At 45.4% G+C, this 12,535-nt stretch overlaps 1 protein-coding gene across 1 annotated transcript; it reads left to right on the top strand.

The window, feature by feature from the left end:
• Positions 1-1,358: 1,358 nt before the first annotated feature.
• On the top strand, positions 1,359-7,581 carry T265_08115 (hypothetical protein; the record flags this gene model as incomplete). The annotated part of the gene is made up of 5 exons (XM_009173822.1): positions 1,359-1,679; positions 2,060-2,255; positions 5,506-5,607; positions 6,944-7,093; positions 7,462-7,581. The coding sequence occupies 5 exons, from the start codon at positions 1,543-1,545 to the stop codon at positions 7,579-7,581; spliced, it is 705 nt and encodes a 234-aa protein (XP_009172086.1).
• Positions 7,582-12,535: the final 4,954 nt, after the last annotated feature.

Below are 12,535 nucleotides of genomic sequence, written 5' to 3'. Positions count from 1 at the left end.
TGTTCCAACACCTAACCTAGAGGACCAGGAGGCTCTTCCTCAAACCTCTTACCACACGCTAACCTGGTATGAGAAACTACGGGTCAGAGTATCTCCCAGTGTAAGTCATAGAGACACAAATCGCCGGACTCCGATATGGTCCAGTCTCTTCGCAGTCGTTTCTGTCTCTGGTAATGATTATTATTGGATTATTATTGGTCGATGATAAGGCCCATCCTTAAACACAATACTTGGATTGAATGTAGTGATCACAGAGGTGTCAGCTGGGCTCCCGGTTTAACAGAGCTTCCGGGGTCGTCGTCCGAATATGACACACTATACGGCAGTGAAGCATCGGTGTTGAACACTGATGTGCTGTCGATGATATGACACACTAAGTGTCGAACCGTTAGCGACGGGTAGGTTTTCGACCCCTTAGAGCCTGCATCGGCAGCATTTTCACAACCCGTCGCGTGTCATAGCAGCGCCAAGTGCGCAGGCCACCCACAGCTTGTGTTCCTTAACTTCAAGTATGCCAATGGTCGATCAGTCGGCGCTTCGAATTGCAGTTGTTGGACAGGATATGCCCTGGAAGGTTGAATATTACCCAGTCCTTATGTTCACCCATTTCTGACCGTGTGAGTGTATGGAGTCTGTGTGGGCTTGAGTAACGTAATTTGTCTCAGTGGCAGTGCTACTTCAAGGCCTCCTTTCATCATCGCCGATGAACGCCTTTCCAATACAACTACACTCACGTGATCAGCTGTTATACGACAGAACGAACGGTCAATTGTGTTGTTGTGCGTGGTGGTCCTTGCCTTCACCGGCCGCTTACGAAACCAGAGCAATGTGGGCGCTGGTGCACTATGGGGTTGTCTATTTTGTTAGTTGGCTGTCTCCAGGAGGGACGTAGTAAGTACCAACCAGTAAAAAATATAGGAACCTTTAGGTGCAGCACCCTTTCGATACCCAACTGCCATGCCACCAGAAGGACGAGGGAGGATTGAAATACTGCCAGGTTCCCCAAGCCTAGACAGGAGTAGTCGTTAGACTGGTCGAGTTCAAACCACGAGCCTTTCGGTCAGTGAATTAGCGCTCTAACCACCGAGCCATCTCGTCACCTGGGGCCATATCTTCATTGATAGTACCGATTCCTCGAATGAATGAAGGGATTCATGTGGCCGAGATTCCCAAAAGGGAAAGGTAATTGCAGTTTAATTTCACTAAGCACTGCAAACCCTCATCGTGTTTGGAATCTCTGAAAAAAAGTCTGCTAGAACAAGCGCAAAGACCGGTCGCCAAACTTGTTAGGGAACCCACTAGCCTCTTCTACACCGAACGACATATGTTACAAATCCTTAGAGCTTACTGATTCTTTGGTAACTATGGGCAAATTAAAGTAGGTGTTACGCTTGTCGGGACGTTAGGTTTGTCTGTCGGCGTGATCTGTCAGTCTGATCCATCACTAATTTTGCCCTTTCTGCTTTTAGCCAAGATAATGACACTACTCAGCTTCCGTTCATAGAACCACTGTACGGAAACTAGTCCACGCAGCTCGAGTAAATGCAGCCGATGTTTTACAACCTCACCCGACCCTACTGGCAGTCGATGAACCCGCTTCGGGCACACATCCGGATGTTCCTCACTTTGGGAAATTCGCAAGACAAATCAATGTCGTACAAAGAGCGACGGTTGCTGGGGTGAGTGACGTTTTAGCTCTACCTCTTTCCTACTTCACCGTATCCAAACATCTGGGATTAATCTAGTGATAGAAAGTGTTGTGAGACTACGCCCAGGTGTTTCAAAGCCGTGCTTACCACCCCATCATCTTCAGAGGATCGATTTTGGTTGACTGCCGCCAATAGTCTCCCTGTCCGGTTTATCTGTTCGTTTACTCTGTTGGACTGCGACAAGCCAACGAAACAGCTTGTTTTCCAGTTGGGGCGTTGATTCGACTGCACGAACCACGCCAGCTCTGTCATGAGGCGCTCTTTGTGCATCACGTTCGGCTGAAGAATATCTATGCGTATTTACTCACCTGTAACTATTATCTCTGCTTGACCTTCTTGCCACATTTCAGCTACTCCCAACAACAGATGTTTAACATAGCCGCGGACGTGGGCAAGTATCGCGAGTTTGTCCCATGGTGCAACGAATCCGTCGTCGTCCGGAAGACTGCTTCGGGTGCGGTTATCGTTCAGCTAGGTGTTGGGTTTCCACCACTAAGCGAGTCGTACACCTCCACGGTTACTTTGCAACACCCGGCACATGTGAAAGTAAGTCGTAAGCGTCAGATACTTTCCGTTTCTTTTCGCTGTTTCTTCGTAGTCTAATGACTTATCGTAGTTGCGTTGCACTATCATGTCTGTGCGTCGCCGTTGAACATTCCTATTTGTAGAATTCTAATGCGGTGACTTCTCGATCCGTTCTGCTCGTTCCCTAAGTGATTTGATTCTTATTCCTACCTTTCTGTCCATGGTGTTGTTGATAACACAGCCAGCACACAACTGAAGCAGTCGTTCCCCATTATCCGTACGCTGAGGATCGACTCCAAATCTACCATCCAATTGTACTTCTTCCGGACTTAGACATTCCCATCACCTGCCAGGATTACGTTATCCATCCTTTATGTATTGAACACTGATGTTATACTGTCGATGATGATGATGATAATGATGATGATGAGCCTGAGTCCACACCTCAGATTCTTTTAGAATCACTAGATACTCAAAGAGCAAATTATGGTGCGTTTGAGCTTGTTCCAAGTGGCTTGAGGTGCACGATCTAGGTGATGTCTCATGTGTATGTTTAGGAGACAACATACATTGACAGAGATGGAAAGCAAGGCTTTAGCAAGAACTATCGCCAAATTTGGCATAGGGTACGGACACTGAAGGATGCAACGTGAGTCAGACCTTTTGAGTTTAGTAAGTGACTAGTTTATTTTTTCTGGGCGATAGTTTAGACACTGAACAGTGTATAGTGGATTAGCAAGTGGATTTATCACATTGCATCATTCGATGGCTGGGAAGGGCTGTGGTGGAGGGTCGGTGAGCAAGGAGCTGTGAGGGTGATTGATACACCCCAGTTGCCCAAGACGAAGATGGGGTATGGTTGAGGTCCCGCACTTTGAGCCTTCGACTCCAATGCCTGATCTACAGTACGGGGACGCACTGTCTTTCGTCGGGCTGCTCCTCGATAGCCTTCATGTCATGTTTGAACCTCCAACCAGTATAACCCACGGGATCTCTGCAGCCTTGAGGCCTGACCATCACAACAGGGTGACAGTTTGAGGTCGGTTTTGGTACATTTCGCCTTCCAGGATGAGGTGGCTGTGACCCTTCTTGTGTTTGGCTGAATACGTTGAACCATTGACGTCTAATGCATGTCGCATTGCCATTTTTTCAGATTGCTTGACTACTGTTTGAAGGTATGTGCACCACAGAATGCTTGCACTAGTTCAGTACCGGGATCGTTCTCCGTGCAGTCTTTCCTTTTTCCGTCATTCGGCTTTAAATATGATGGAATACACTTTTTCCTTGTACGGAAGTGAAGCTGTTTCCGTCTGGTGATAATGTTGATGATGATGATCATAGGCACGTGCTGTAGATCTCCAGAACAAAATGTTAAGGTGCTTTATTCGTTCAGCGTTTGGTGTGCTACTGTAACTTGATGGAATTGACGGTTAGTGCCAGGGTCAGTGCCATTCTGTGTGAGTATGAGAATATGGCGGAAGCAAAGAGGTGACCAACCCTTGACCTGGCAAAGGAGTGCGAAAGGGATTACGAAATGTTCGGGTGTTATCGGTGCGACTCGTTTTCCAGGATGAGATCTCATTAGTCCCACTGCGCCTTGTTGGAGATGCTGCAAGATATGACTGCTAATCGATGTCAATGGCGTTTTTGCTGTCAGTTTCAGCCCAGATTGCCTTAATGAGTGTCTGGAACGATTATAGTAAGCCGGCACTAAGTTCCTTTCCCGTTCACTTTATTCTTTTCTCCTCACTAAGGTTTTCAAATAAATTATGATTTCACGGCAGCGAAATGTTTTTCATTGCATGCAGTATCTTAGTTCTACCATTGATTGGGTAGTAGAAGAGTAGGATATGGCTTCTTTGCGAAACAGAAGTTGGTCGTGAATTGCGGTAACTAGTCTTCTATCGTACACGTTGATCGGTGCCGCAGAATGCATGCCTCCGAGCACTTTAGTTCTTTCGGATGGTTTATGAAGCATTTGTTATTGGCCACTGAGCAAAGTCTATCTTGTTTTAGTAATTCCGTCTTAAGACAGCGTTTGAACTCACATGTTTTAGATGAGTAATGGGACCTCAATGTCCGCCCAATAATGTCGGAATCAGAGGAAATTTACCTCTGTCTCTGTAACGGTAAAGTGCAATCGGATCAAAAGTCGAGCACAAACGACTTGTTGTATAGCTGGCGCCCTCAGCCTCAGTAATACCCACATGTCCAACCTCAAAAAACAAGGGTTTGAATCATGAAACTCGGGAATTTCTGTCAACAGGCTGAAAAACTGTGTATCTGGGAGCATCAGTGTGCTTCCGAAGTGAGCTTGACTGCTACCGGTTCCGAGAATATGCGCTCTTTAGGAACAACACTATGCATACCTTAGAGTTGATGAACCTTTACATCATCACAGATGAAAAAAGAGTAGTCAGATACCAAAGAGTCGTTAATGTTCTACTGGTCTCAGTGGATGAGGAGTGGTCCTTATAAGAAGCATTTATCGGACAAGTTTCGAAGAACTGTCTCGTTCTCACCACGCAACGAAACAAAGCCTGGATTCCAGGCAGTACGATGTGCTTCTCCAAGTTGGTACTACGTGCACACCTCAATAAAACTCCGATTTGAAGTCACTGGATCCACTAGAAATGATCGAGCTTCCCCGTGTATTTCCTGTGTTTGAAAAAAAACCAGCTCGCACGAGCACGTTGAAGCAATACAAAACTGAGAGCTGATAGCAACAGAAGGAGAAAGTTATCGGTTTGCTGGCCTCATGGATATTGTCACTAATATCTTTGCTTTCCTTCCCCTCCAAATATTTTCGAAAGTGTGAGATTCCGAAACAGGACCCAGTCGAAGTGATTTCTGCCCCGAGAGACGTTCACGACCCTTAAGAAAACAATCCCCGATCCGTAAAAGACGCACTTTCTGCTTTCCGTCATTGCTGGTTACTCCAAGTGGAGTCAACGAGGTTTTCGTTAACTCCGACCGGCTTCGCTGAATGTGACTGAAAACTCATTAGGGATCACATATGATCAAGGTTTCCACCTGGAAGACATTTCAAAACGGTGTGCTTAGTTGTGGTCACCATTTGGACTCCCAGCCAAGGGCTTGAAATCTTGTGGGATGAAGACTTGTCCAAGGAGTATAGGCGCTCGTCATCTCGTCAGATTAATGCCATTTCTGTTGTTTTCGCGTGTAACAACGCCAAGCAGTTCAATTTTTTCGTTTCATATCTCATTCTCTCTCACCCTGCTCCCCTCTTTCGCCCTTTCCATCCCTCAAGTCGGTAGCACACAGTTCTCATATGTTCGAGTATTTGATCAATCAGTGGCATTTCTGGCCGGGACTTGTTGCCAACGAAAACACGTGCATGGTAGAATTCTCCGTGAGTTATCCGTTTGTTTACCTTGATGGGTTAGTAGAACCCTAATGGTGTGTGCGCGCCATCCACTAGCCTGTTTAAGGGATCGTGATCATTGCCAAACTCTGTTTGTTTCCAAAAGTCTGCGTTATTTATTTTGCTTGACGATTATATGGTAGTGATTTGTAAACCAATTTGTTTTTCACCAGAGACTCAAGTTACTCCCTCGTTATGGTGTTCTTCAGATGAATGTGCTGCACACGGACCGCCTCATGTTTCATTTGGTACGGTATTCGAGATATCGCAGTGTATTTTCATAAAGGAAACTAATCACAAGGTTGCGAAACTGGTCGTGAGCTGCCGAAGAGTTTTCAGCAACCTTGTGAGTAGCGACGGTGATGTCCTTCATTTTAAGATCGTTTAATACGTGTTATGTGTGATCATACCTCGGAAAGCTGATCCTTTCATCCTGATTGGAAGACATTGTCGGATGTGGAATGACCACGTGCCCGCCTATCCTAATTTGAAATGTCCGCGGTTCCTGGCTTAACCAACTATTGCTTTATTCAAAAAAGGCGATTGCTTGTGACTACCCAGATTGCTTCATGTCAGTAGTCATCGATCTTTGTAGAGTCTTCTGATGACTACTGAACGGGTGAATATCACATCTCCCCCAGATAAAGAAGTCTTACTTTTCATCAGCACTTGGGTTATCCGAAGAGACCAACGGATTTAATTTTGAGCTCATGTGCATGAAGAAATTACTGGTACTGGAGACTCGATGAACTCTCTCGTAGATAACAGTATATTGATGTTCTTCCGCATGGAGTACGGCATACAGGCTACCTCATAATTCCGTTGGGAAGATTTGTAAGGAAGGCAAACTGATTTCAATCCCCAGCTTTTGGGATTGTCTGTCGACTTTAAGTAGTTGTCCCACGCTGCTTATATTTTAAATTGGCGCATTCTTTGATGAAGAATTACAGCTACGTCGATTAATCACTGATCCATATGATGATCGGTGCTGTTACTATACTGTCCCTTGATATATAGGCCCTGTCCATTAAATGCTCAGTCAGTAGGGTCGAGCTCCTGGAACATCCACAAGCAGTTTTGCTTGGCTTCCTCCAGGAGAACCCTGTCACCCTAGGTGGACATTTGTTTCTGACGCAACATATCAGAGGCTTGCAGTTTACCAGCACATAGCAGTTAGACAGCACTTCGTTCGTATATATTGCCACTCTGCTTACTAGGAGTATTTCCTCTAAGGTTTCAAAGTCTTTACTTGCTTTAATTCAACGAATTTTTGACAGAACTGCAAACATCTCTATACTTGTTTCAACCCCCACCCCCTATTCAGGTGGACTTTGAGTTCAAATCAGCCTTGTATGCAAAGATCGCCGGTCTGTTTTTCGATCAGGTGGTGGCGATGATGGTCAATGCGTTCATCACTCGGGCCCGGACGTTACATGGCCCGGCTTCTATACCACCCCAGAAACCTGACATACTAGTGTACAAAAAATGCTGATCTTTGTTTTTTTTTTCCTTCATAATCACCAGCTCTACCTAGATTTACTGACCAGTCCTACTCTTCTATCTGCTCGAGACTTTCCCGTGATGCTTCACGTGACACGTGCTATTTTTCTATTCCACACGGCGCCGTTGACTTTGATAGTGAAAAATTTAGATTTGTTTAAATTCAAATCTACTGTTTTCAGCACTTGCGTCAAGGATCTTGTTTTGTACGATACACCACGAAGGGCTTTTTAGTGGCAGTAGTAACTGTTCAGCTGTAACATCCCTTCGGTTCTTAGCCGCCATATCACCTGAAGGAAGCACGAGGGCTGAGATTATACCGGGTTACCCAAGTTTAGACAGGAGTACTCGAGATGCAGAGGTTTGACTCGAACAACGAACCACCTGGTCAGTGATTTTGTGCCATCTCTTGGACACTGTGAACCAGAATGTGGACCTGCAGCAACTATGGAGAATGCGTAATGTGTGGCGGTCAGAACTATTTTGTAAGAGAAACTAGAAACTAGTGCATAAAATGGGTGCCGTACTGTCGGAACACAAGGCTAGTTTCGCCCTCCACACTTACGTAGTTAATTAGGGTGACCGTTTTGCATCAGCTCTTTCTTAGTTCGTCTACGATAGGTTCTCTTTAACATACGGACTTCTGGTAGCTTGCTTCGAATGTTGTTCTAATCGATATCCGTGAGTTTCAAACTGCTCGGGTTAATATAATGGCTTCTTCGCGAATGATCGAATGGTGTTTGCTAACTCGCACCAAATTTGATGACAAAATCATGTATCCGTGTATACGTGGGATGTGGCCTCTGTGGGCGGTTTAGCTTTGGCGAACAACGTCTCCAACGTATAGTTTCTATACTGGACGAATCTACTGTAGAGAACCAAAAAACGTGTTTACAGCAGCGAAGCATCTGAGTTGAACCTATGTTACGCCGTCCACGATGGTGATGATAAGTTACGGTTGTGCTGCAGTGGCTTTGATCGACGGCTGGAGACCCTAAAAACATGTCTGCCAATCGCCTTGTTGCTTTTTTTTACAGTCTGAGTGTTCAGCAATGTATGCATTTCGGGATATCCGTGGTACATTAACTGTGGATGGCTTCTTTATCCTCTTTGTCGCCCTTTTCCACACCTGTAACATGTACGGCAACTGGGCAATAAATTGCAGAAAAAACTGGTGTTCTCATTTTCCATGCTTCGGGTCGTTTGCTTCTTGGGTTGTGTCTGTTCATATGAATGGATTTTGCCTGTTCCAGTTCTGAGGCATTGGTGGTCAAAAACCTGAAGGCATCTCATGTACTCCACCCTAAACGGCCAAGTCTCGCGGCCGTACAACAATGTAGACCGCACGCTTCTTTTTATGCTTTTTTGTTGCCAGATGTTGGCAAGCACAACTCTGACCTTTGAGATTCATGGGTTGACTTGGTCAGAGCTGACGCAACCTCCGAGGTGCACGTAGCGTTCCACAACTTCCGGTGTCGATCCTGGTATTCCCAGAAGTATGTTCAAAGACTGCAGGTTTGCCCAAAATCACTACACGTGGGCGCGAAGTGCATGCCAAAGGACTGGATGACATTGATCAGCTTTCTTAATCATGCTTGTACCTCCTGCAGTTGTTTTTGTTTCCAGCAAAGGGCACGTAAATTCGGCGGTCACCTGGTGCTAAAGCGAACATTCTTCAGCTTTCAAGAAGGGGTTTCTCTGGATTTCGTTTATCACATAGCCTCACTCACGAAGTCTGCTCTTAGATGAAATCAAGACGAATTTGAATTGTCTTTATCAACGAATCGGTTATTTTAGCCGCGAGGAAACAGTGTTCTAGTATTGAAATGATGTCGGGAATGAATGTTGCTACATGCTACATCAGCATGTAGCCCATTAATCATGCAACACCATCGGCACTCGTAGCTATGAACTGTAGTGCGTCACGCACATCACCTTTGACCTGTCGGTACCTTATCCAACAATGACTGGCGGAACCCCGGCACAAGCGATCTACCACTCACAGTTAGGCGCTGCTAAGGCAGAGAAACCTAATTCGAGCGCGGTGACCAGGTGGGCCGCTTGCCTGCCTAGCACCAAGGTGAGTTCTGATTGGCCGGAAGTGTGAAGGCGACAGTCAATCACGATTCAATATCCACCGAGTACCAGTGGCTCGTTCAGAAGGTATCGGAGTTTCTTGAATGTTGTTGCCTCATACACCTTAAATGTATGTTTTTTGTCTGGTTTTGTGCGTTTGATACACTTCATGCACCATTGGTAGTTGTTTGCCTAAAAGAGTGGTTTGGATGGCACGCAACGAGAACTAAACTAAGGCATTATCATTATTACACACAGTGACTATTGATGTTACTCAGAAGGGTTTATCAACACAAAGTATTTCCAAAGAACAGCTGACTCTTGATTGCTCGGCACCCACACTATGTTTGTTATACCTTATTGGCATCAGTAGCATCTTAATCAATCGTAACCGATCACAACTATTTCTAGTAGACTCTAAGAGTGGAGTTTACGCGTCGGAATGGTAAAGTCTCGAGGATAACGTGAATACGGTAAGAGTCATCGGAAAATTTAAAACACTGGAGCAGAAGCTATTATATTAATGCTAACGGGAATATGATGAGTGAGCGAAATTGCAGAAACCTGCTGCAAGATATCAGACGTCCTGAAAGTAGTGACAAAATAATGACCACTGGCATCAGTTGCTTGTGGTGGTAACGTAAACCGCCGTATCCCTTAATTTTTGGCTCAGTACATGAACACCCCCTAATAGTAACATCTAGATGCTCGCAAAGGTTCGTCCGTCAAATTAGTGGTAAGTATTTTGGTGTTTTACTGACCTGATGATTTACGATGTTGTTTCCCTTAGCCTAACAACACACCAAGTAGGCATTGATTAGGTCAAAGTTAGCTCCGTTCCATTCTCTTGAAATCAATCGGCAGGTAAGTGGGTACGCTGGTTAGTCACAACGCCCGACTTTCCAAGATCGCGGACGCACCAGTGGTATACACATACGCATACATAAAAATGTACATGTGTATGCGTGGTGGGAAAATCGTGCTGCGCATTTTCCTCACCCGACGGGATGCTGACATCCTGTAAGTCAGGTTGGATTCTACGGAAAATGCAGCAACTCAGCCCATCCTTTCAGTGTGTCTCGTACAGGGTGCCGAAAACGAAACCCGTTCGACGATTTCGTGATGACCTTTGATACAGTTTTTCAAATGCTGTTCCGAGAAAAATTGCACGCATTATCAGGTTCTTTTTCTGTGCCATGAAGGCTCAAGTGCATACCTGTGGAACCATCTCTACGGAGTTTGACACTGGCGTAGGGTTGGACTACAGTTGTGTTGTTACCAGTTTATTTCCCCTACACTTGACTGCGATTTGTGCGGGGGCGTTTCGTGATTCAGGATGGATTCATCTAGTGAAATTTGTCGGTTAACTCGGCTACTCAAATCGCATCATGGCCAAAACGATGCCATACCGCTGCATTTTCGGATGACTGTACTCTATATGCGTTTTTTTGCAGCGAACAACCGTATTATTCGCCCCCAGCAATAGCCCGCTTCGGTCCAGATATGCGTTTCTGAAATATTCGTTGTTTTTGTCGACGGCGGCTTTCAAATTATTGGTCGCGACATGCCGTTTTGCGGACACTTCCGAAACCCCGACAGTGCCCCGTCTAGACTTGGCAGTCGGTCCTCAGCCAACTACTAGAACTTCCGGGACATGTGCAGCTTTCGGTCGCCTATTCAGAAGCTTAGGGAGTACCTGCAATCTGTCAGTAGACTTCAAAGTTGAAATTTACCGAAATCTGCACCGTTGTACGGCAATGAGCCATAACCATTCTTCAGAATACAAAAGAATGCATGGCGGATTCCATGTAACACATTTCGTCCTGTGCAGTCAGTCTATGGTGGAAAGTCTGGATGCACTGTACGGCTGTTTTGTCCGTATGGAGAACCATCGGTAGTGCGCATCTCAGGAAACAGAAGGGAATTTGGAATCCATAACCTTCTGACAAGTAGCTTGAACACTTAGTAGTTCGGTTATAAGCGGCGGATCAGTGGTGTGATCAACTCCCACTTAGAGTATAACGTTAGTCACAGGAGCTACACCGCTTGTTATCTGGCTCCTCGAATAACGACTCCATTCTTTCATTCACAACGCTTGTGCAAAACCTTTCAGATGCTTTCATTAGCCAAAATTCAGAATACTCGAATTCCCAACGAAATTGAATGTGCCTTTACGCACAGCTAGCTGCGATGGATAGGCCACTTGAAACCTTATACCGAAATACTTTACCTTTGGTCATTTGACGAATGGAGCTCGAATTCGAGGAAGGTCGCAACCATTATTAAACCTAGGCAAGTACAATAAGCCATGGTGGCTTCGAACCAGAACATTCCTGGTAGTGGTTTCGCGATTTCACCACCAAACTCTCTGGGGTTAAAATCTCAGAGTGAAAATGTCGCCAGAAAGCCGCCGCTATGTGATATGAAACGCGTATGGAAGTTATTTGAACGTCGCTGTCAAAACACAATTCAAGATCGAATAAAACATCTAGCGACTTTGATTGTGGCGCAGGTGTTACGTGAGTGGAGAAGGACTTGTGAGGTCGCCTACTGACCTTTTGCGAGTGGCAGCATACCGTGTCAATATTCGATAATGATAGAACCAGATTCGTTTACTTTCTATGGTTTATAATGTGGTGAGAGATAGTCGCATAACGCAATCCAGAAGTTGGTTCTAAACCTTTTGCATGTTTAGTTCCATTTCTTGTTTTAATGTTATTGCGATGTACTCAACTAAGTGAATGGTCCGCGTATACGTAGTGCAACTGTCCGTTAAGTTCGCTGGCTGCATCCTATCCTTGAGTCTCATGCGTATAGTAGCCGCCGTACTCAGTTTTCCCACCAGCATACAACTCCTGATATCTGAATATTAACGGTCAACTCACAATTCTGAAGTTACGGACATTGGAAACTGTAGGGCCTAACAATATCACTCCGTCGTGGACTCAGCTGTTGCAAGTTTTCTTGAGGTGATCCTATACTTAGGGTTGCTGTACCAGATTGTATTTGTTTAACATCGGCGCCCCTTAAAATGTCGATGGACGTCTTACAGCGCACGTGACGCCGATTACGCCATCCATACTCGTTGCATACCAACCATTCGGAAGATACTCTACAATTCGTTGATGAAAGGTTGGATAATAATGAATTTCCACTCGAGAAAGGGCTTAGACCCTTTCAACCTCTGCAGCGCGGAGGCGTATCATCTGACCTGATGTGTACTTACTCTTGAGTGGCCGTTTCTCAGTGAAGGGTGCATGTGACTTGGCAAGGTTTGTTATAAGTAGTGAACTAGGTGATGTGCGGATTTCAAGTTTGCCGTCCCCCACAGTCTTTAATC

This window comes from Opisthorchis viverrini (genome assembly GCF_000715545.1).
Source record: "Opisthorchis viverrini unplaced genomic scaffold opera_v5_202, whole genome shotgun sequence".
Lineage (NCBI taxonomy): Eukaryota > Metazoa > Platyhelminthes > Trematoda > Opisthorchiida > Opisthorchiidae > Opisthorchis > Opisthorchis viverrini.
The sequence above is the reverse complement of the archived record's forward strand: the minus strand, read 5'-3'. Positions and strand labels throughout refer to the sequence as shown.